The 24,973-nt window shown below is 47.6% G+C and overlaps 2 protein-coding genes across 7 annotated transcripts in view; one reads left to right on the top strand and one right to left on the bottom strand.

Annotated features, from left to right (window-relative positions):
- Positions 1–11,496, bottom strand: part of LOC137305869 (uncharacterized) — a 64,479-nt gene extending 52,983 nt beyond the window's left edge. Inside the window, exons 1-2 of the mRNA XM_067974805.1 lie at positions 11,072–11,496; positions 8,662–8,789 (exon numbers count right to left, since the gene is read on the bottom strand). Of these exons, the coding sequence (XP_067830906.1) occupies positions 8,662–8,789; positions 11,072–11,496 (553 nt within the window). The remainder of the gene's footprint in view (positions 1–8,661; positions 8,790–11,071) is intronic.
- LOC137306020 (RAC-beta serine/threonine-protein kinase) overlaps positions 1–24,973 on the top strand; it is a 79,263-nt gene that overhangs the window by 16,520 nt on the left and 37,770 nt on the right. For 2 of the 6 annotated variants that reach the window (XM_067975036.1, XM_067975039.1), the window contains exon 2: positions 14,842–14,957. The exons of 2 other annotated variants lie outside the window; for them this stretch is intronic. The gene's annotated coding sequence lies outside the window, so the exon portion shown is untranslated. Of the gene's footprint in view, positions 1–8,662; positions 8,735–14,841; positions 14,958–24,973 lie in introns of those variants that run through there. 2 more of the 6 variants (XM_067975040.1, XM_067975037.1) reach the window with 2 other exon arrangements.

The raw sequence follows: 24,973 nt of genomic DNA on the forward strand, positions 1-24,973 counted from the left end.
TGCCACTTTTTGCCCATTCCACCATCTTACCGTTATCCCTTTGCAGCTTCCTTTGGTCTTCAGAACCATTGATGTTCACAGTGAACAGAAGTGGTCTCAACAGCGCCCTGTGGGACATCACTACCCGCTTCCAACCATTCTGAGAAACTGCCCTAAACTCCCCCTCTGTTTCCTTCCCTCTAACCAGTTATTAATCCAGTTTGCTATCCTCCCCCTAAGTCAGTGCTCCTTAATCTTCTTCTGTGGTACCTTGTCACAGACTTTCTGGAAGTCCATGTGCATCACATCCACTGCATTCCCCCATCCACCATATCTGCCATCTCCTCAAAGAACTCAAACACTTCCTTCCTTTCTGAAATCAGTTTTGACTGCTTCAAATTTTTTTTGTCACCTAGATATTTGATTTCATTTTTAATTAAAGTTTCCAAAATATTCCCTTCCACAGATGTTAAACTAACCGGCCTCTGACCACCGACGTTAGATCGGTCTCCCTTTTTGAAAGTGGATATTACATTGGCCAGTCTTCTGGCTCACGTCCACTCTCGATAGAACCCTGAAATATAATTTCTAGAGCCTCAATTATTTCTTCCCCCATTTCCCTCAGGATCCTTGGATGAATCTCATCAGGCCCTGGCACTTTGTCTTCCATTATCTAACTAACATCTCTGATACTTTTATTTATTATAATATTAGCTAACTCGGCACAGATCAAGAATCAGATCTGGGCTGTGCTGCACCAGATGGTGTTTGTGGCCTTCCGAGGAACTCCCGTTGACTAATTCGTCCGGTGACGCTGCCGTTTGTCATCGATGAAGATGGCAAAACTAGGTGGGTTTGAGCACTTCCCCTGAGGGCACCTCGTTTAAGTGTCACGATGTGATGACAAACATCCATTTATTATGAACCAAAATCTGTCGATAAGGAAGTACAATACCCAGTCCAGCTGCTTCGCAGATATGCTGGCTTCGCGATCAGAAATCGAGAGAAACTATTTATTTAGTGCAGACGGAAACCGGTTTTAAGCTTTTCCCTCCCGATTCTCCTGACCATGCAGAAATTCCAGTAACGCGATGGTTGTCGGGCTTGTGGTGAGTTCCGCTTTCTTTAACGGTAGATGGGTCCTGTATGTTGTGAAAGTAGTGGGTGGCCTCTTCCAACGTCAGAAGATAGCGAAACAAACCAGTGGAAGAATGTGACGTATTCAGGAGACCCTTGGACCATCTCAAGCCAAATGCAGCTTCTGGGATAGTTCCCTCTGCGCTGACGAGGCTACCTCAGTATTAGCGTGTTTGGCACCAGGCCTGGTGCCAATCAACAAGATTTCAGCTGTGGCTTAGTGGGCAGTACACTCGCCTCTGTGTCAGAAGGTTGCGGGTTCAAGTCCCACTCCAGGGACTTATAGAATCATAGAAGTTACAACATGGAAACAGGCCCTTCGGCCCAACATGTCCATGTCGCCCAGTTTATACCACTAAGCTAGTCCCAATTTCCTGCACTTGGCCCATATCCCTCTATACCCATCTTACCCATGTAACTGTCCAAATGCTTTTTAAAAGACAAAATTGTACCCGCCTCTACTACTGCCTCTGGCAGCTCGTTCCAGACACTCACCACCCTTTGAGTGAAAAAATTGCCCCTCTGGACCCTTTTGTATCTCTCCCCTCTCACCTTAAATCTATGCCCCCTCGTTATAGACTCCCCTACCTTTGGGAAAAGATTTTGACTATCTACCTTATCTATGCCCCTCATTATTTTATAGACTTCTATAAGATCACCCCTTAACCTCCTACTCTCCAGGGAAAAAAGTCCCAGTCTGTCTAACCTCTCCCTATAAGTCAAACCATCAAGTCCCAGTAGCATCCTAGTAAATCTTTTCTGCACTCTTTCTAGTTTAATAATATCCTTTCTATAATAGGGTGACCAGAACTGTACACAGTACTCCAAGTGTGGCCTCACCAATGCCCTGTACAACTTCAACAAGACATCCCAACTCCTGCATTCAATGTTCTGACCAATGAAACCAAGCATGCCGAATGCCTTCTTCACCACCCTATCCACCTGTGACTCCACTTTCAAGGAGCTATGAACCTGTACTCCTAGATCTCTTTGTTCTATAACTCTCCCCAACACCCTACCATTAACGGAGTAGGTCCTGGCCCGATTCGATCTACCAAAATGCATCACCTCACATTTATCTAAATTAAACTCCATCTGCCATTCATCGGCCCACTGGCCCAATTTATCAAGATCCCGTTGCAATCCTAGATAACCTCCTTCACTGTCCACAATGCCACCAATCTTGGTGTCATCGACAAACTTACTAACCATGCCTCCTAAATTCTCATCCAAATCATTAATATAAATAACAAATAACAGCGGACCCAGCACCGATCCCTGAGGCACACCGCTGGACACAGGCCTCCAGTTTGAAAAACAACCCTCTACAACCACCCTCTGTCTTCTGTCGTCAAGCCAATTTTATATCCAATTGGCTACCTCACCTTGGATCCCATGAGATTTAACCTTATGTAACAACCTACCATGCGGTACCTTGAAAAAGGCTTGAGCACAAAATCTAGGCTGACACTCCCAGTGCATTACTGAGGGATTGCTGCACTGTTGGAGGTGCTGCCTTTTGGATGAGATATTAAACCGCGGCCCCGTCTGTCCCCTCAGTTGGACGTAAATGATCCCATGACACTGTTTAGAAGAAGAGTAGGGATGTGCTCCCCGGTGCCCTGGCCAATATTTATTCCTCAACCAATATCACTTTTTATATATAAAAAAAACAAATTACCTGGTCATCACATTGCTGTTTGTGGGATCTTGCTGTGCTAAAATTGGCTGCTGTGTTTCCTACATTACAATAGTGACTACACTTCAAAAAATAAGTACTTAATTGGCTGTTAAGCACGTTGGGACACCCTGAGGTCGTGAAAGGCGCTATATAAATGTAAGTCTTTCTTTATTAGTCTCTTACACCCGACATTGCTGCCACTTCATCCAGCAAACTAAACCCTTAACGCGATCGATAACAGGGAAGGATGTGTGGCAGATTCACTGCCTGGGTTTAGTAACATGACTGTGTCAGTCCAGCAAAATAGCACATGTCGATTAGTTGCACCCTTCAACCTGTACGTATGTACTTTAATCTGGGAAGGGTTGAATGTGTGACTTGTGGATGTCTGCAGATATAAACCACAAAAATAGCACACACACGGTCAGAGTTTTGAGCACACGATCTGGGGCGACCCTTCAGCGTAGTACTGTGGGAGTGCTGCCTTTGAATGAGATATAAAAATCAAAGGTCCTGTCTTCCTGGACACGAAAGATCCCTTGGCACTATTCAAGGAAGAGCAGGGCGTTTCCCGGTATTTTGGCCAACACCAACCAACACCACCGGAAACCGATTAAGAGGTTTGCTGTTTGTGGGACCTTGTGTGCATTTTGGTTGCTGTATTTCCTACAAAACAGCAGTGACTGCACTTCAAAGTAATTTAGTGATTGTGAAGCGCCTTGGGACATCCCAAGGGCATGATAAGGCACTGTAGAAACACAAGTTCTTTTATATGTCCATACGAAGGGAGGGGAAGGGGTAGGGAGAAATTTTTTAAACAGTGTGTTGTTAGATCTAGAACGCCCAGCCAGAAATAATAGGGGATAGCAGAATCCATTATAGCTTTCAAAAGGGAAGGGGATAAACATTTGACAAAGAAACACTTTAAAGGCTTCATGGTAGGAGCAGAGGAATGGGATTAGGTGGAGAGCTCTTTCAGAGAGTCAGTACAGGCACGACGGGCCGAATGGCCTCCTCCTGTGCTGTAAAGTTCTACTTATGATTCTGAATCTCAACTGCTGATTTGAAAAAGGGCGCTGAGTTAGGAAATCGACTTGCCAAGTACCAAGACTTGGAGGCTGATCTTTACTCAAAGCCTTCTCCTAGATGGAGTTTAAAGTTGCCTCATGAGTCAGCAATCCCCAGTGAGTCTGTTACTCGAGGCCGTTTGCCCTTTCCCTTTTATAAATATTTGCTCTGCTTTGTCCCTTACAGGTACTGGTTTAATTTAAAAAAAAGTGAGCGGGCATTTGGCTATTGAATTGGTTTCTTGTGGCTCTCTGCATTTGGCACGGTGCCGTACCGTCACTGCTTTGTCTTGGTTAGTTTACGAGTACTTCTAAAACGGCCAGTAAATGTGCCACTTACCCAGCTAACTGAGACCGAAATGTGCTGTGACGTCTTCTGGCCTGTGTCGTGGCGGAAGTGCAGTCTGAAACAGCAGGGCTCGCTCCGTCTTTTGGATGAGACGTTAAACTGAGGCCCCATCTGCCCCCTCAGGTGGGCATATAAGATCCAATGGCACCATTTGAAAAAGAGCAGGGGAGTTCGCTTCGGTCTCCTGGCCAATATTTATCCTTCAACCAACATCACTAAAAACGGATGATCTGGTCATTATCACATTTTTTTTTGTGGGACCTTGCTGTGCACAAGTTGGCTGCCGTGTTTCCTACATTACAACAGTGACTATACTTCAAAAGTACTTCATTGGCTGTAAACGCTTTGGGACCTCCTGAGGTTGTGAAAGGTGATATATAAATGCAAGTTTTTTCTAGTCTGAGGTCAGCAGATAGTGTGAAGCCGTGATTGCATGTTTAATTGGGTCCCACCTCATTGTCTCGTTGTATCTGATTGATGGCTGGTTACTAACATTCGTGGGAAGCACGGTTGGAATTCTTCCATCCACTGAGATACACAGGTGAAAGCCTGAGACACCAGCGGGATTGGGAAGCGTAATTGGTGATTAGGTACCGACTAAATTGGGATTATAAAGTAATAGTTACATGATGACAAACTGGGATTTACGAACAATGACGGACAGGAAAAGGCCCTCTGGACCATCCAGCCTGTCCCACACAATTGTAATGCCTTGTGCATCACAATATATACATGCCATACCTGAAACCATGTGATCTCCTAGGAGAGGCGCAAAACCAGATAAAACCCCAGGCCAATTTGGGGAGGGGGATGGAATTCTGGGAAATTCCTCTCCGACTCCCTTCGGCGATCAAAACTAGTCCAGGAGATCACTCTGGCCCTGATAATTCTATGCAGTATGTACCTTTTTCACGAGGTGACCTCCGCCCCAGCCAGAAACAGGTCCAGCTCTCGCTTGAAAAAATTCAGCGAATTGGCGTCCTCCGCACGAGCCGGCAGCCTGTTCGAGATCCACTACTCTCTGGGCAAAGAACCACCTCCTGACATCTAACCTAGATCTGGCCTTGTATTCAAATTAGTGATTAGATGACGGCAAGTTTAGGATTATAAATGACTGCTTTGGGGATGATGTGGAGATGCCGGTGATGGACTGGTGTTGACAATTGTAAACAATTTTACAACACCAAGTTATAGTCCAACAAATTTATTTTAAATTCCACAAGCTTTCGGAGGCTTCCTCCTTCCTCAGGTGAACGGTGTGGAAATGAGATTTTCGAATCCTTTGCATGTGAAAATCACAGAACAATGCCTGGTGATTACTGCCCGTTGCCAAGGCAATCACAGTGAGCAGACAGAAAGGTGTCACCTAAAAGGCCACCGAATATACAAACCCCCCCAAAAAAAAGAGAGAGAGAGCAGGAAGACAGTCAATGACCCGTTATATTAAAAACGGATAACATTTGTTCGCTGGTGGGGTTACGTGTAGTGTGACATGAACCCAAGATCCCGGTTGAGGCCGTCCTCATGGGTGCGGAACTTGGCTATCAATTTCTGCTCGACGATTTTGCATTGTCGTGTGTCTCGAAGGCCGCCTTGGAGTATGCTTACCCGAAGGTCGGTGGCTGCATGTCCATGACTGCTGAAGTGTTCCCCGACAGGGAGAGAACCCTCCTGTTTGGCGATTGTTGCGCGGTGTCCGTTCATCCGTTGTTGCAGCGTCTGCATGGTCTCACCAATGTACCATGCTCTGGGGCATCCTTTCCTGCAACGTATGAGGTAGACAACGTTGGCCGAGTCACAGGAGTATGAACCGTGCACCTGGTGGGTGGTGTCCTCTCGTGTGATGGTGGTATCTGTGTCGATGATCTGGCATGTCTTGCAGAGGTTACCGTGGCAGGGTTGTGTGGTGTCGTGGACGCTGTTCTCCTGAAAGCTGGGTAATTTGCTTTGGGGATGGCAGGCTTGGTGTTTCAAAGATCGAAGGAACCAAATGGATGGGAGGACTGAAGAGGAGCTGATGTTGGAGAGTCACAAAAGGTTCTGCCTCACACCCCTTTGTCCATTAGTTGGTGGTCCTACCCCAGGAGATCCAGTACACATGCCCCCAGAAACTGGAGAAGATGCTGTAGCTCATGGCATCTCATATCAAACAGCCAGATAAAGCCACCTGAAGTCTGATGACTTTGGTTGGATTTGAGGCAGGCTCCTTACTCTGGTTTTCATGTCCCTTTGTCCACTATGTACCTGTTTCATTCTTCTCTGATTATAAATGAATTGAGGTACTGACAACCCTGAGTTAACGGGATATCCTCTTCAACCTTTTGATGTGTCTTGCAAACAACTCTGGGGCATCTTAATCTGTTTGCATCAAGCTACAAAAATGATTTTGCATGAACGCAGATGAAGCAATTAGTTTGCTATTGTCAAATTAAGTTGCACTGCTGCCACATCAGAAAAGGCACCGAGGGATGTACCTATCGCTTGTATAGTTAGGTTAGAGTATCGTTAAGGTACCCACACCTCAGTCCTTCCTCCGGCTCTGTTCTGCCCCCCCTCCCCGCTCCACCTTCAGTAATAAAGCCATTTTGGCGTTCTCTTTCCAAGCCCCTCCGTCTCACTGCCATCCTCCCCTCACCTTTTAAAAAGCCACCTTGAATGCGTCTCTTGCACCAAACCGTGGGTCACCTCTCCCAACAGTTCAGCAAAGCCCGAGTGCCTCGGGAAGTTTCCTGCATGAAGGCCCTACATAGTAATAACACTGTGTTATTACTCTGCGAGCTGTACCTGCTGACCATACTGATTGCAGCTGCACTCTGCGCACGGCGGAGGCGGACTTAAGTGGGACAGACATGCAGTCACAGCAGCTCGAGCAAAGTCCCCTCTCAACCAAGGCGAATGAATAGGTGTACCCACCCACGTCAGCCTAAAATCATGGCTACCCCCTTCCTTGTAAAAGGATCCCTCACTGGGGTAGAACCTGCCTCCACGTCATAGAATCATACAGCACAGAAGGAGGCCCTCCATTCGGCCCATCATGCCTGTACTGGTTCTTTGAAAGACTATCCAATTAGTCCCACACCCCCTGCTCTTTCCCCATAGCCCTGCAAATTTTTCCTTTTGAAATATTTATCCAATTCCCTTTTGAAAGTTGCTATTGAATCTGCTCCCTTTCAAGCAGTACATTCCAGATCATAAAATTCGCTGCGTAAAAAAAATTCTCATCTCCCCTCTGGTTCTTTTGCCAATCATAAGTCTGTGTCCTCTGGTTGCCAACCCTCCTGCCAGTGGAAACAGTTCTCCTTATTTACTCTATCAAAACCCTTCATAATTTTGAACACCTCTATTAAGTCTCCCCTTAACCTTCTCCGCTGTAAGGAGAACAACCCCAGTGTCTCCATCTCTCCACGTAACTGAAGACCCTCATCCCTGGTACCATTCTAGTAAATCTCCTCTGCACCTTCTCCAAGGCCTTGACATCCTTTATAAAGTGTGGTGCTCAGAATTGAACAAAGTACTCTAGCTGAGGCCTAACCAGTGATTTATAAAGGTTTAGCATAACTTCCTTGTTTTTGTACTCTTATGCTTCTATTTATAAAGCCCAAGGATCCTTAGTTTTTTTTAAACAGCCATTTCAACTTGTCCTGGCATCTTCGAAGATTTGTTAATGTGAACCTCCAGGTGTCTCTTCCTGCACCCCCTTTAAAATTGTACTAATTGTCCTCTTCTGTTGGGCAGCAATGTCTTGTATCTAGGACATGATAGCAGAGCCTGTGCCCCTGGTACTGAGCGTCTGCTCCAATACTGAGTGCCAGCTCTGGGATGCACAGACCTGCTACAGGATCTAAATTCTTCCTGCAGAATCTGGCCGTATTTATACTTGAGGTGCCAAGGAGTTCTAGGTGGGGCTTTGTCACCTGTTGCCCCTTCAGTGCACATTTAAAAAAAAAATCAAACACACCTCTGTTTGGAAACAGCTCTGGCTGTTTAAACAAAAATATTGTCGAGAACCTCGGGGTGGGGGGGGGGAACTGGCTAGGGAGGAGTTAGTCGGCCTGACATTACAGTAAATAAAACCGTAAAAAAAAATAGTTCAACAGCTTCCTCTTCCAGATGATTTTTTTGTTCTTGTGGTGTTCTCGACTCACCGCAACACGGCGGTCTCCTCAAACCTGTCGTAACCGTAACGTACCCCCCCCCCCCCCCCCCCCCCGGAACAAGAATCGCCAAGCACAGGATTGAAACTCCGCGAGGAAGTTGCATGCTTGTCTGGATCTTCATCGAGGAGTTGCTCCTAAGTAAGAGGGACGTAACCTGGCTCAACGAACCAACCGATGATCACAAGACCAGCAGCTGTCGGGCTTGGGGTTCTTTATGCTCGACCCGTCGCGCCCTTTGTGGGGCAGGCTTGCCGGACCAGCTGGTCTTTTCCTGCCCAGTCATTTTCGTACCTTCGTACTTGGAGTCGAGGTGCGCAGGAAGTAGCAGAGTGTCGGGGCTTCGGTTTTCAGCCAATTCCTGCAGGTACCACGAGCAGTTTGCAGACTCTAAAACTACTGTCTTTGTCTTTCTGTTGCAGCTATGATGTTCGGTTCAGTGGTTTGTCAATTTGGGATTTGAAAAAAAAAATCCAGGGGTCAGTTCAAGTTAAAAGAGAAAAGAAAGAACTTGCATTTACATAGCGCCTTTCACGATCTTGGGACGTCCCAGAGCGCTTTACAATCAATGAAGTACGTTTGAAGTGTAGTCACTGCTGTAATGTAGGAAACGTAGCAGCCAATTTGTGCACAGCAAGGTCCCACAACCAGCAATGTAGTAATGACCAGATAATCTGTTTTTTTAGTGATGTTTGAAGGATATATATTGGCCAGGACACCGGGGAGAACTCCCCAGCTCTTCAAATAGTGCCGTGGGATCTTTTACGCCGACCTTGGGGCAGACAGGGCCTTGGTTTAATGTCTCATCTGAAAGACGGCATCTCCGACAGTGCAGCAATCCCTCAGTACAGCACTGGCGTGTCGGCCTAGAATTTTGCGTGTGAGACTTGAACCCACACCTTCTGACTTAGAGGTGAGAGTGCTACCAACTGTGCCATGGCTGACACCGAAGTTGTGTGTGCGCGTGCTGTAAAATCTGGACGGGTAGAATCACTGTTGGGTCAGGTATCCACGTCTGGTTTTCAGTGTTGGGAGTTGAAGTGGGTACGGTGGTGATGTCCTCCCCTTTTGGTGCCTTCACTGTGCTCTGTAACTGAAGTGAAATTTATTAGATGCTGATCAATCCCGTGTGGCGTTGCACGCCGGGAATCAAGGGCAAGTATAGGCTTGGGTGAATTGCTAGCTATTACGACCAGGGAACGCAGACTTTATGCAGTCGTGCATCTCTGTCCCAATTTTTATGTATTATGTTTTTATATTGTTTATAGTTAAACAACAAAACTTACCGTGATTTCAAAAGCAGAGTGGGTAGGGTTGGTTGGAGGAGAGGGAAGACGTGGAATGGGCTCTATGGCACCAGCACTGGCTGGAGGGCGCAATTCCAGCATGACCAGTTTATAAATGTGGACATCATAATTTAAAATTTGACAGACAAATGTAACAGGAAGTAGGGTTTTGTAGATAGGAAGTGTGCGCAATAGTAAGAGTTTTAATATTATCTAAATATTAACATGACTGAACACAGCCTACAGCAGTCCCTACTCTCAGGTTGTCCAATTCAAACTGGTAAAGAGAACTTTCATTTGTATAGCACCGTATGCCCACAGGACATCCCAAAGTGCTGCACAGCTAATGAAGTACAGTCCTTGTTGTTATGTGAGCAAATGTGGCCATTTTGTGCACAGGTTCCCACAAACAGGAAATGAGATGAGTGACCAGTTGATCTATTTTTGGTGGTATTGATTGGGGAGGAATGTTGGCCCGGGACACCGGGAGAATTCCCTGCTCTTTGAAAGTACTGCCGATCTTTTTGCATCCACTTCAACAGGCAGAGAGGCCTTGGTTTAACACCTGACAGTGTAGCACTCCCTCAGTGTCGCACTGGAGTGTCAGCCTGGATTATGCTCGTGCCCTGGAGCAGGGCCTTGAACCAACGACCATACCAACTCTAACTGAATATGTAGTTGCATAGCCAAATCGAGTAGGCTCGAAATCCATGATCAGCGTTAAAGTTAGTAGGAAGGATTCAGGTAGTTGGGTTTAGTTTCTTTGGCAATTAGGTGACCTAATTGAGGTTTTCAGGATTATGAACGGACTTGATAAAACCGGTCCTTGGAAACGATTCAGTGTAGTGAAGGGTTCAAATCCCGATGGGTACAAGTTAAACATGAGGGAGTGAAGAGTATAAGGGACATTAGTCGGAAGTTTCTCAATGGGGATAAATTGGCAGGAAGGATGTCGAGGACAATATAAGTGGGTTCAACGGAAAACCGAATGTCCTTCTGGAGCGTGAAGGATGTGATGGGTGCGGTGGGACTTGTTAGGTCTAATGCTCATTCATCGTCCTCCACACACCCTAGGAAAAGGGGAGTCCAGAACAAAGGGGCATAACCTTAAAATTAGAGCTAGGTCGTTCAGGGGTGATATTGGGAAGCACCTCTTCACACAAAGGGCAGTGGAAATCTGGAACGCTCTCCCTCAAAAAGCCGTCGAGACTAATTGAGGTTAATTAAATTCAAAACTGAGATACAAATTATTGTTGCGTAAGGGATATGGAACAAAGGCGGGTGAATGGCGTTGAGGTACAGACCAGTCATGAGCTAGTTGAATGCTGGAACAGGTTCGAAGGGCTGAATGGCCTCCTCCTGTTCCCATGAGTCCCCCAAGGAACTATCCTTGAGCCCCGCCCCCCCCCCCCCCAAACCATATACTAGCTGCCCCCTGGCGGCAGCATTTGAAGACGTGGGTCAGCTTCCACCCAAATGCTGACAGCACCCTGTTCCACCTTTCCACCACCTCTCTTCGTCTCCTCCACCGCCTTTGATTGTCAGCCAGCTTGACCGACATCCATTCTCGGATGAACTGCAGTCTCCTCCAGTTAAACACTGGGAAGTCCGAAGCCATTGTCTTCAGCCTGCGCTCCTCACCTTTTCCAGTGATTCCATCCCCCTCCCCTGCCCAGTGTCTCACTGAACCTGACTGTTCATCGACTGTAACCTCGCCCGCCTGCCTCTGTCCCTGCCTCAGGTCATCTGCTGCTGAAACTCTCATCCATGCCGTTGTCACCTCCAGACTCGACTGTTCCAACGTTCTCCTGAATGTCCTCCCATCACCCTCCATGAACTTCATCTCGTCCAAAACTCTGCTCCCTGTATCCTATTCCACACCAAGTCCTGTTCGCCCATCACCCCGTCCTTGCTGAGCTACATTGGCTCCCGAACCCGCAACACCTTCTATTTAAAATTCTCACCCTTGTGTTTAAATCCCTTCATGGCCTTGCCCCTTCCTATCTCTGTAACCTCCCCAAGCCCTACAACACCCCCAGAATTCTCTGTTCCTCCAACTCTGGCCTCTTCTGCATCCCCCAGTGGCAGCTATGCCTTCAGCCGTCTAGGCCCCACGCTCTGGAATTCCCTCCCTGAACCCCTCTGCCTCTGCACCTCCCTCTCCTCCTTTGATCAAGTGACCAAGCTTTTGGTCACCCCTCCTAATATCTCCTTTGGCTCAGCATCAATTTTTGTCTGTTTACACCTCTGTGAAGCGCCTTGGGACGTTTTTCTGCCTTAAAGGTGCTATGTGCAAGTTGTTATGTTAAACGTCTCTATATTTGGATCTTTGGTAATTTGGGTTTCTTAACACCATCTTCCTCTTCCCCATTCCCTCTGTGGAGCCCTGCTGCCCTGTTGCTAGATGTAGGTTCTAAAAAAGGCTCTGGGTTTCTGCTGTTAATCTAATTTGCCTGTTAGACACAGGAGCATGGCTCGTATTGGTCCTGTCAATAGAGTTAAATCAGTCATGCAGTGTGACTTGTGGTTCCCAGACTTGTTCTTCTTTGTAGCCCTCAGTGATAATGGTGTGGATGAGAACCCTACACACAGGTAACGGTGGATTTTGCATGTCCCCATTAATGGGGCTTGTACGCTGACGACACCCAACTCTATCTCACCGCCGCCTCTCTCGACTTCTCCGCTGCCTCTGTTTCGTCAGGTCACGTGTCCAACATCCAGTTCTAGATGAGCTGGAATTTGCTCCAATTAAGCATTGAGAAGCCTGAAGCCATTGTCCACCTCTACCTCATCCTCGTGTTCAAATCCCGCCGTGGCCTCGCTGCTTGTAGGTGTTTAAATTCAATGTGTTTGGGGACAGGGAGCCAGTGTAGGTGAGGGAGGATGGAGGGTGATTAGCGAACAGGATTCAGTGTGGGGCAGGATTCGGGTGCCTGGGTTTTGGACAAGTTGGAGTTTTTGGAGGACAAGCAGCCAGATGGGATGGTGTTGGAAAATCAAGTCTCGAGCAGTGTTGGTATGTGGCTAATTGGGAATCCAGATGTGCAAGTATTTTGCTGAATGAATGCGATGGGGCTTACCCTGTAGAAGAGTTGTAAACCCAACAGGAAATGGCTTTGCTGAAGGCAGAAATTGTGAATTTAAGGCAAAACTAATAAGAAAGGAAGCCAGGCGTTGAGATGAAACAATATATGCACAGATTACTGAGTAACCGGGTGTAATGATGATGTGAGCCGGTTATCGCCAGGTAAACCCTTCAGTGTGTGGTGTTGTCCAGCTGTTTCACCGATAGCACATTTGAAAACTCGGATCCCGATGAAAGCTCCACGTCCCAGATCCTCACCGACCGGCCGTGTTTCTCCAGTGTTTTTGATTTCGAGTTGTACTGTTTATCCTTCTATCCCTACATTCTGGGATCCCTGCACAGAATCTGTTTGCATAACTCCTTAGTAGAATTCTTTGCACGGGATATTGCCCTAACACTGAGTAGTAGTGACCCAGCCAGTGTGGTGCAGACTGCTGCACAGGGGGATGAGGAGGAAGCTGTGTCCCCCTAACTCAATGATTTAGCTGACTCCACTGCTTCCTCTCCCTCGGCTTATTTTGAGTAATTGTTCTGTGTAAACAGTTCTGGGACACACGTGACTCCATGTGGTGTACCTTTCTGTTTTTCTTGTGGGTTATTTACCGGACTTGGTGTCGGGCCTTTTAGAAGAAATCTGCACAAACATCTAACCAGCCGCGTGCTATTCTATTCTTTTCTTAGAATTGATTGTGTTTTTTTTTTCTCTCCCCTTGTTCTTTGCCAACTTTCCCTCCTGAGGGCACCCATTCTGGCTCTGGTGCAGTTCTACAAGTACCAGTGCTGCTCCAGTACCGCACCCTGAGTGGCTGCTCCTCGTCATGTCTAGACAGTGGGTATTGGCAAGCTCTATGACCATGAAGAGCCTCTCTGCTGACTCCGATTGTGTCCTCACCTGATCTCTACCTACACGGTGTACACTTTCCAGCAAGGAAGGGTCAGTGCTTAATGATCAGGGCTGAGGCCCATTCCATGGAGGGTTTTACCCACCCTCCTCTCGGGTGTCAGCTGTGGCTCAGCGGGTAGCACTCGCGCCTTTGAGTCACTAGGTCGCGGCTTCAAGTCCCACTCCAGAGACTTGAGTACGTAATCCAGGCTGACACTCCCAGTGCCAGTACTGAGGGAGTGCTGCACTGTTGAAGATGCTCTCTTTCAGATGAGATGTTGAACCGAGGCCCTGTCTGCCCCCTCAGGTGGACATAAAAGATCAAGGGGGTTCTCCCCGGTGTCCCGGCCAATATTTGTCCTTCAACTAACATCACTAAAGCAGATTATCTGGTCATTATCTCATTGCTGTTTGTGGGACCTTGCTGTGTGCAAATAGGCTGCTGCATTTCCTATATTACAACAGTGACTACACTTCAAAAGTACTTTTTTGTATGTAAAGCGCTTTTGGACGTCCTGAGGTCGTGAAAGACTCTGTATAAATGAAAGGCTGGCTTTCTTTCAAGTCATCAGGAGAGCCTAGACTGTTTGGACTCTGTTGAGCTGAAAATCTTTTTGCTAAGAGTGTAGGAAGGTTTGCATCTGAGCATCGACTGCAGCCCACCGGCTGGCTGCTTTCCTTGAAGTGCAGTTGAAAGAATCGAGCACCATAAATATAAAACTTAACATAATTCATCCTGAGCTCCCTCTATAGTGGGTAGGGGCCTCGCCTGTTGTGGTACAAAGTGAGGCATGCCGGAAGTCCCAACTTCAGTCTCTAGTCTATGCAGAGGTTAGGCTGGCTGATCTCAACAACAATGATCGGGATGCTACAATTTGGTCTCAGTATTTTTGCCATCCTTCCCTCTTTTCCACCGCCCCCGCCCCCCCCAAAAAAAAATGGCTTGGAAGAAAAAGGATCAACCAAGGTTCCTGCTTCTAATTGCTGTCAAATTGGGTGCTTGTCTGGGTGCTCGGTGAGGACGTAATTGGGTTTGCTGCGATGCCCCACACAGTCGAATAGTCTTGGCATTCACTTGTCATCTTCGCACATGGGCAGGTAGTGTCAGGTCGCTGGCATCCCTAGAGCTGTACCTCTGCAGGAATCTGTGCCTTCAGATGAAAATTGGAGGAATGAGTTTGTCCCAGACTTGTAAAATGATTTTTCTTCTTGTTCTTTAGGTTCGTCTGCATCACCCAGTAGCCCGTGCCCGTCCCCGCCCCCCCCCCCCCCCTCCACCACTACCCCTCAACAGAAAGGTCGGCGAATGCTCCTGAACTGGGTCCCTAGGAGGTAGGTGAGCACTCCCTCTCTTATTATTCCTTCTCCCAGTGGACTTGTTCAAGCCAGGCAACCAATCCTCTGTGTCACCCTCAGGATGTGTCTACATGCCCCACAACAAGGACTTCATCTGGGCTAGTTTTGTACCCAGAATGTGGATATGGATGAAGCCCATGTTATCACTCCTACAGTCTGTCTCTCTCTCTCTCTCTCTCTCTCTCTCTCTCCTCTCCCTGCCCCCAATCACCACATCCACATATTAATTCCAGTAGCGACCAATATAAACATCCCATTTTTGGTGAGACCAACTCAGTGTCAGCTCACCGTTTTATGCCGTGGGCTTAAGCCCAGTAGGAGCCGGTGCCTCGTTACCGAGCTGCTCTTCGTCCCCTGTGCCCGAGCAGCACTCAATCCCCATCTCCTAGAGGTGAACGGACTATGGGCTTATTGACTCGTGTTGCCTCCCCATTTTGTGCTAGCTTCTTGAACTTGCGGGGATGAAAAGGTTACCTACCCTGAGAGCTTCATCTCTGGGGGAGGGGAGTGGGGACTTGAAGGAATTGTTACGGTTTTAACGGATATGGAGAACTTGGGGCACAGGATTTTAGAACAAGGGGACACAGGGATATTAGTCCCAGGATCATGGTAAAGGGAACTGATGGGAGGTTTGAAGGGTAAGTTAGTGGGGCCAATGGACTTCTCCTATCCAAAACACAATTACATTGCTTATTAACCTGGGCCTTCAGGAGCTCTTGGGAAGGAATCTGAGCAAAGTTTGTTTGTGCCTCGTTAGCTGTGGTGTGATTTTTTTTTTTCTGTGGCGTGAAGCTTGCGTCGTGGTGTCTGGAGGAGAGGGGAATATTGGATCTGACGCACCAGCTGCAAGAGTTTCTCTGTCACGTCTACGTCATCTCTGAATAGATGTTATTTTGGGCAACCAGGAGGAAGGGCTAAGGTTGTCAGTTCCAGGTGACCAACAAGATTGAAAAAAGAGAGAAGATTTGCATTTATATAGCGCCTTTCACGACCTCAGGACGTTCCAAAACACTTTACAGATAATGAAGTATTTTTGAAATGTAGTCACTGTTATATAGGAAACGCGGCAGCCAATTTGTGCACAGCAATGAGATAATGATCAGATAATTTGTTTTTAGTGATGTTGGTTGAGGGATAAATATTGGCCCAGGACATCAGGGAGAACTCCCCTGCTCTTTGAAATAGTGTCCTTGGATTTGCTACATCCACCTGGATCTCAGTTTGAAGTTTCATCCGAAAGACGGCACCTCGGACGGTGCAGCACTCCCCCAGTGCTGCACTGGAGTGTCGGCCTGGATCGTGTGCTCAAATCTCTGGAGTGGGATTTGAACCCGAGAGGCGAGCATGCTACCCGCCAAGCCACGGCTAACGCTAGTAACGATTAGATGGCACCATGCTTGGGTTGTAAAAGCTGAAATACAGGAGGATGGGAAAACTGAGGGCAGTAAGCGGCTCCTCAGTTTTGAGGTCCCCCCAATGTATGACTGGGAATAGGTGTGATGGCTCCACACAGTGAGGATGAAGTTCAGCCGTTCCCACTGCAGAATGCATCCAGTGCTGGTGTCCATCAGCTGATTTTGAAAGCTATAAGGTTGCACCGAATTGTTGTTTAACAATTATGGGCCAGTAGGAATTGTGTTCCTTGCCCAGAGACCTCATTGATCACTTAATGTCGTACTGCATTTTTGATGTTATAGTTGTCTTTAGTTTCTGCCAAAGTACAGATCCTGGAATGTATTGGCGGGTACTACTCATTGCTAGTTTGGCACATCTAGATTTAATTTTCTTGTGTGTGAGCACATATTACTATAAGTCTTGTCTATGCAAGCACTTCCTGTTCAACTTCGTCACTGTTTTTGGTCACACTTTTATGTAAACATTTATGAGAATTTCCAATGTAAACATTTACCTGTCAGTGTGTAGTTGCAGGCCTCCCACCACTGATGGTGCTCCCATTCCTGCCACCAGCTCCCCATCTCCTTGGCCCACTGTACCTGCTCCTCTCTAACCGATTTCGACCCTTACACAGAGGACGGTATGAATATGGAATTCTCTTCTGCAAACTGTTGTTGAAGCAGAGTCCACAGATTCTTTTCAAAGGGAATTGGATAGACACTTGGGGGGAGAGGGGGAGGTGTGGGAAGGAATATTGAGGGGTATGGGGAACAAGCAGGAATAGGGGATTAGACTAGGTGGTTCTTGGAGAAATATCTTGGTACAGAATTGAGGGGCCAAATGGCCATTCTGTGTTGGAACATTCTCTGATTTTGCACTGCCGGCGCTTGCAATGTGTTGGACTATTGTAAGATGGCGTGATGTGCTTGTTTCATCTTGATTGTTATCAAGAGGGGAGAAATAATGATCCTTGATATCACTCCGATGTGATGGGGGTAGTCAGCAAGAGCAGTGGGGCTTGGATGTAAACAATGTCGGAGGTGGTCTGTTTTAAGGATCTTTGGAAGGACTTTGTCTCCCCTCTTCCTGGCACTTTTCTCCCCGCCCCCCACCTCTCCCGAAAGTGCCAGCTCCTTCTTGGGCGTACACCTCAATGAGCAGTTTTTCTCAGTACCTTTCCCGAATGGCCATTCAATGTGCGAGCCATGGCATTGAACACGGCAGGCATTTTGATCGTGGGAGGCATCACACCCAAGCCCGATCCTGCCCAACGTCCACACGCTCGCTCAGATAGATGGGGAATGCTTGAGAATGGCGTGGATGTGAAATAGAGAATCAGTCCTGGGAGCCCTTCCTGAGGAAGTTCACTTCTGTGAAGAAGTGGCCACAGGAAAGTATCTCAAACATGCGGTCAGCTTACCTAGTTCTGAATTTTTCAAAGTGTTCAGGCACTTCCTTGGCTAGTAGCAGAGTAACTTCACACAATACCAAGTAAACCTCCAAAGTCGTGCTGCTGATTTGATATTTTACGGGCTTGCTTTTGGTACATGTCGAATCGTAGAATGACGCAGCACAGAAGGAGGCCACTCGGCCCATTGTGCCTGTGCCGTGGTTAAACAATGAACATTTTTTTTTATTCTTGGGATGTGGGCAACACTGACAAGGCAACAACAATTTGCATTTATGTAGCGCCATAAACGTGGAAAAACTGTGTGCCGGCACAGGCACGATGGGCCAAATGGCCTCCTTCTGTGCTGCAAGATTCTTTTTTTAAAAAAAGTCCGCCAAGGTGCTTCACAGAAGTGTAAATTGACAAAAACTGACGAGCCAAAGAAGGAGATATTAGGAGGGGTGATTAAAAGTTTAGTCAATGGAGTGGGTTTTAAGGAGGGTCCAAAAGGAGGAGAGGCAGGTGGAGAAGTTTAGAGAGAGAATTCAGTGTGAATGGCTGATGGCCATGATGGAATTTAAACACAAGGATGAGAACTTTAAATTGGAGGCATTAGGGAACCAGAGCCAGTGTAGGTCGACAAGCACAAGGGTGAAGGGTTAGCGGAACTTATTGTGGTGAAGGATATGGACAGAGTTTTGGATCAACTGAAGTTTATGGCGGGTTGGAGGATGGGAGACTGGCCAGGACAGCATTGGAATAGTTCAGTCTGGAGGTGACAAATGGATGAGGGTTTCAGCAACAGATGGGCTGACCAAGTTCCAAGGCCGGGGATTACAGAGGTGGAAGTAGGCGGTCTTTGTGATGGACAGGATATGAGAAGCTCAGCTTGGGGTTGAGTAGGACACCAAGGTTGCGAACAGTCTGGTTCAACCTGAGACAGTGGCGAGGGTACAGAATTTGTGATGGGAGCAGAAGATGATGGCTTCAGTCTTCCCAATGTTTAACAGGAGGCAATTGCAGCTCGTCAAGGACTGAATGCTAGGCAAGCAATCTGACAACAGAGGCAAAGGAAGGTTGGTGAGAGGTGGCGGAGAGATAGAACTGGGTGTCATCTGTGTGCGTGTGGAATCTGACATCTTCACATGATGTCGCCAAGTTTCAGCATGTATATGAGTAAGAGGAGAGGGTCAAGAACAGATGGGGGACTCCAGAGGTAACTACGTAGGGGCAGGAAGAGAAGCCATTGCTGGGGATGTTCTGGCTGCAATTGGATAGGTAAGAGTGGAACCAAGCGAAGGCAGTTTCACTGAGCTGGATGATGGAGAGGCTTTGGAGAAGGATGGTGTGGGCGACCGTGACCAAGCTTAAGACAGGTTGAGAAGGAGAGGGGGGATAGTTCACCACAGTCACAGAGGATGTCACTTGTGACTTTGAGGGCTGTTTCAGTGCTGTGGTAGGGACGGAAACCTGATTGGAGAGGTTCTGACGTGGAGATATGGTCTTTATTAATGACCTGGCCAGTGGTGTTGGGAGTATGATAAGTAAGTTTGCAGGTGACACCAAAATCTACCCAAGGGTTAAGACGGTTGAGGAGTGCAATCAAATCCAAAAAGATTTAGATGTGCTAGGGGAGTGGGCTACACATTGGCAAATGGCGTTTTATTTAGATAACTGTAGTGTCATGCACGTTGGTAGGGCCAACACAGAACACACTTATCATTTGCAGGGAACAATACTGAAAGGTTGAGTGACAAAGATCCTGGTGTTATTGTGCACAGTTCACTAAAGGTTCATGACCAATGTATTGGGTCGTATTAATATAACCATTCAAAGGGCACCATTTTGACAATACAGATCACTGGTCAGACCGCATCTGGAATATTGTGCCCAATTTTGGTCTCCCCACATGGTGGGTGATATAGCGGCTTTGGTAAAGGTCCAGTGGAGAGCTACAAGAATGATTCCTCGCTGAAAGAACCTCAGCCACTCGTAGGCTCAAGGACCTTGATCTATTTACTTCAGAGCAGCGTCGACTTAGAGGTGACCTGATAGAGGTCTATAAAATAATTGGAGGGCTGGATAGCGTCCCTATTGATAGATTATTCCAGTTTAACAAATTGGGGAGGACCAGGGGACACGAGTTTAAACTATGGAAGAGTAGGAATAGACTGGGTGTTAGACGGTGGTTCTTTTCCCAGAGAGCAGTGAGTCTCTGGAATACATTGCAGGCTGGTGTGATGGGCGCTGATTCTCTGCCTTCAAGAGGGAGCTGGACCAGTTACTGACTGGGGCAGAGAATGCATCATATAGAAAGTAAGTGTCTTTATAGATAACACTTGGTCCATGTGATCTCCTGGACTAGTTTTGTTTGCCTGAGGGGGTCGGAGAGGAGTTTGAGTATTTTTTTCCCTTATTGGCCCTGGGTTTTTTCTGTTTTTTTGCCGCTGCCAGGAGATTTCATGGCTTGGAGGAAGGAGGTTAGGGGAGGGAAGAAGTGTTTAGCCACGATGCGCCGACCATCATGATATGGGCCAGGCTTGATGGACCAGCTGGTCTTTTCCTACCCGTCAATTTCATACATGGGCATGGGAGGCGACAGAATGTTCATTGACTTTGGAGGGCAAAATTCATTGCCCTGGGGAGGGGGGGAATTAAGAATCTATGTGATGTTGGACTAGTCATGTGCGGCCCAGGGCAGGTAGGGATGGCAGATTGCCTTCCCTGAAGGCCATTAATGATGCAGTTTGGTTTTTCCAACAATCTGGCACATTGTGTATGCACGCATTAATCTCTGTGCACACTTTCACCCCGTGTTTCCTGAAGGTGATACCTTTGTATTTGGTGCCTTACACTTGTGATATCACATCCTCGGTTTCCGCTATCGACAGATGCCTCTCCTAGCAACTATACTATTATTGGCACAAAGCCCAGACATGTGGGGTGGTTCTGCCGGGGCGGGGTGAGGGGGGGGGTTGGTGGCGGCGTTGGTGAGGTGAGGCAAGGTTCTGCAGGGGTGGGGAGGTGGGGCCCGCGAGGGCATCATGGTCAATACAATCATGTCCTGAACTGATTATGTTACGTGCACTTTCCAGCAGGAATCTCTGGATAGGGAGTCGGAATCCTGGCTGATTATATTTTTGGCCCTCGCTAGCCCATGGGTGTTGAGGCCAAATGAAGCCCTTATTGGACCCCAGGTTTTCAGCAAACCTGGTAGAGACTCAATGAAAGCTGGAATATTCTGGCCTGCATGACTCGGCTGTGTTCCATTGTAGAAGCTGTAGCATTATTGATCTGAACTGACCGCTCAGTCAGATGAGTGTCGTAGTTGCGTGGAGCTAACCTCAATCCCAGGTCATAGACGTCCTAGCCCTGTTTCATTGTATGTAGAGGCTGGCTGAATGAGGAAGCAAGTTCAATTGGCTACCTTGGTTACGCTCTTCCTTATTCTTTGGTTGGAGTTCAGCCTCCATTAAAGCGCGCGCGCGCTCTCGCTCTCTCTCCCCTCGCTCTCGCGCTCTCTCTCTCTCTCTCTCTCTCTCTCTCTCTCTCTCTCTTCCCCCCCCCCCCCCCCCCCCCTTTCTCTCTCTCTCTCTCTCTCTCTCTCTCTCTCTCTCTCTCTCTCTCTCTCTCTCTCTCTCTCTCTCTCTCTCTCTCTCTCTCTCTTCCCCCCCCCCCCCCCGCCCCCGCCCCCTCTCACGCGTGGGTGCTACTTCCTTGTTTTCGGGGTTTGCTGACATACAGTTCTGAAGGCATAAAGGTCCAGGGAAGAGCAAATAACAGGCTATCACTTGGTTTGGCACCAAATTCTTAAAGGGGCATGTCATTTCCCAATATTTGACAGCCTATTTATTTGTATGTGGAGATTAAATAGCATTCAAACAATATGACCTTGGGCAACCCTCTGCTAATAATAGATGCGTAGAGTTTGCTGGTCCCGTTAAGAGTATGAAGGAAACATTTTCCACCAAAAGGTGATAGTGTGTGGAGTAAGTTATCAGGGAAGGACCTGGAAGTAGACATACGATGAGCTTCTGGAGAGGGAAGGGATTGAGGACCATGGTGAGAGGTGTGAGTTGGTCAACGACAAAGGGATGAGATTGTTGGGCCTATTGAATGTTTCCTATTTCTAGTACATCCTTGAGTTCTTAATTCCATATTTTATCTTTGACTAGGGTAGAATCATAGAATAGTTATAGTACGGAAGGAGGCCATTCGGCCCATCGAGTCCGTGCCGGCTCTCCAAGAGCATTCCAGCCAGTCCCACTCCCCTGCCCTATCCCCGTAGCCCTTCAAATTTTTTTCCTTCAAGTACTTATCCAATTCCCTTTTGAAAGCCACGATTGAATCTGCCTCCTCCTCTGGCAGTGCATTCCAGATCATAGAACCATAGAAAGGATACAGCACAGAAGGGGGCCATTCGGCCCGTCGTGTCTGCGCCGGCTCGAAGAACAACCAGGTGCCCATTCTAATCCCACCTTCCAGCACCCGGTCTGTAGCTCTGCAGATTACAGCACTTTAGGTGCAGGTCCAGGTACTTTTTAAAAGAGTTGAGGGTCCCTGCCTCTACCACCAATTCAGGCAGCGAATTCCATACACCCACCACCCCCTGGGTTAAAAAAGTATTTCCTCATGTCCCCTCTAATCCTTCCGCCAATCAGCTTAAGTCTATGTCTTCTAGTTCTTGAACTCTACGCTAGGGGAAACAGGTACTTCCTGTCTACTCTATCTGGGCCCCTCATAATTTTGTACACTTCAATCAAGTCTCCCCTCAGCCTCCTCAGCTCCAAGGAAAACAACCCCAGCCTAACCAATCTCTCCTCGTAGCTCCAATTTTCAAGCCCTGGCAACATTCTTGTAAATCTTCTCTGCACTCTCTCCAGAGCAATTTCGTCCTTCCTGTAATGTGGTGACCAGAACTGCACACAAAACTCCAGCTGTGGCCTTACCAGCGTTTTATACAGTTCCATCATTACATTCCTGCTTTTGTATTCTATACCTTGGCTAATAATACTCAGTGTTTTTTTAAAAAAAAGATTTCCTCATGTCACCTTTGTTTTTTTGCCAATCGCCTTAAATCTATGTCCTCTGGTTCTTGACCCTTCTGCCAATGGGAACAGTTTCTCTCTATCTACTCTGACTAGACCCTTCATGATTTTGAATACCTCTATCAAATCTCCTCTCAACCATCTCTGCTCTAAGGAGAACCACCCCAGCGGGGTGTGGTCTATTTTCATGTAAAGTGGGATTCATTTCAGACTATCCAGTGCGTGGGCCCTGGTCTTTGAGCATGACTCTTTAAGATCAAGTGACAGAGGTTGAAGGGGCTTCTACCTCACTGTGTGCTCCTGTATAGCGCCCAGCCTTCAGCTGCCTAGGCCCTAAGCTCTGGAATTTCCTCCCTAAGCCTTCACCTCTCTACCTCTCCTCCTTTAAGACGCTCCTTAAAACCTACCTCTGACCAAGCTTTTGGCTAATCTTATGTGGCTCGGTGTCAAATTTTGTTTTATTACACTCCTGTGAAGCACCTTGGGATGCTTTACTACACTAAAGGCACTAAAACGCAAGTTGTTTCAGCCCGAACGAGTCCCTCATTCACCTGTAAAGAGCAGCGTGGGTGTTTACTCTTATCTTTAGTTTTGAGGGAGATAAATATGTGTGCTCATTGAGGGGTTAGTTGGGGTCTCCTGTGCACCTCCCCCCTCCCCCTTTCCCATCACTAGTGGCACATCATTCAGCCACATCAGCAACTTTGTGGTACTCCCTCCCTGAACCTCTTATCCTGCTATCTCCCCAACCTCAGAAGCCCCTTGAAGCCCATCTCATCGATTGGGCTTTCAGCCACCTCTCCTGCTGCTCGATGTCCATTTCTTTGACTTCCGATTTGGGGGAGAAAGGGAAGGGAGACGAAGGCACACTGGATCACTCCTGCCCGATATCCCAGATGGATCTACAACAGCACTGATGAAGCTGTTGAACTGAGATTGGGGGATGGCTTCCATTTCCGCAGCACCACATCACTTGTCTGAGAAACATGGAGTGCTTGAGACGAATAGCATAGATGCATTTAAGGGAAAGCTAGATAAGCACACGAGGGAGAAAGGAATTGAAGAATATGCTGATAGGGTGAGATGAAGTAGGGATGGAGGAGGCTCATGTGGAGCAATTAGGCTGAATGGCCTGTTTCTGTGCTGTAAATTCGATGCAATTCTCTCTAAAGCACCTTGAGTCATTTGCTGCGTTAAAGGAGGTAAAACTATTTATTCAGTGACTGACAGCAGAGCAGGGAAATCCCAGACACGTACAGGCCCATCAGCAGCATCTCCCCATAATATACAGTGAGGCCTTTGATTACGTGACAATGGGTCAAACCACAGGGCAAGAGAGTGTAAAGTCCCCACACCATGTTGCTTTGTGTAGTCTCACCACCAAATCTGGCCTCTTTGATTGTAGAGTTTGCTAGGCATTGCAGTGCAACCCTTGCACGCCCACAAGCTGCATCTGTGCCTTTCTCTCGAGCACCATGACCGTTTGGAGTGAGGGCCAGGACACCGGGGTGAACTCCCCTGCTCTTTTCGAAACAGGGCCTTGACATCTTTTACAACCACCTGAGAGGTCCGCCTAACGCTCCCTCGACCCTATTCGCACCAAACTGCTGACCAACCAACTTCCCACCCATGTTAGCTGATATTGTTAATGATTCCCTCTCCTCAGTTACTGTCCCCCTCCCCTTCAAATCTGCCAACATAACCCCCCTCCTCAAAAAACCTACCCTTGACCCTTCTGTCCTTGCAAACTACTGCCCCATCTCCATTCTCCCTTTCTTCTCCAAAGTCCTTGAGCGTATCGTCACCTTCCCAAATCCGTGCCTATCTTTCCCACAACTCCATGTTTGGATACTCTCCAATCAGGTTTCCGCCCCTGCCACAGTACTGAAACGGCCCTTATCAAAGTCACAAATGATATCCTATGGGACTGTGACTGTGGTAAACTAACCTATCTCCTCCTTCTCGAGCTGTCTGCAGCCTTTGACTCAGTTGACCACACCATCCTCCTCCAATGCCTCTCCTCCGTCGTCCAGCTGGGTGGGACTGCCCTCGACTGGCTCCATTCTTAACTATCCAGAGAATCACCTGCAGTGGCTTCTCTTCCTGCTCCCGCACTTTTATCTCAGGAGTCCCCCAAGGATCTAACTTTAGTCTTTTCCTATT

Source organism: Heptranchias perlo, chromosome 41, assembly GCF_035084215.1.
Source record: "Heptranchias perlo isolate sHepPer1 chromosome 41, sHepPer1.hap1, whole genome shotgun sequence".
Taxonomy (NCBI): Eukaryota; Metazoa; Chordata; class Chondrichthyes; order Hexanchiformes; family Hexanchidae; genus Heptranchias; species Heptranchias perlo.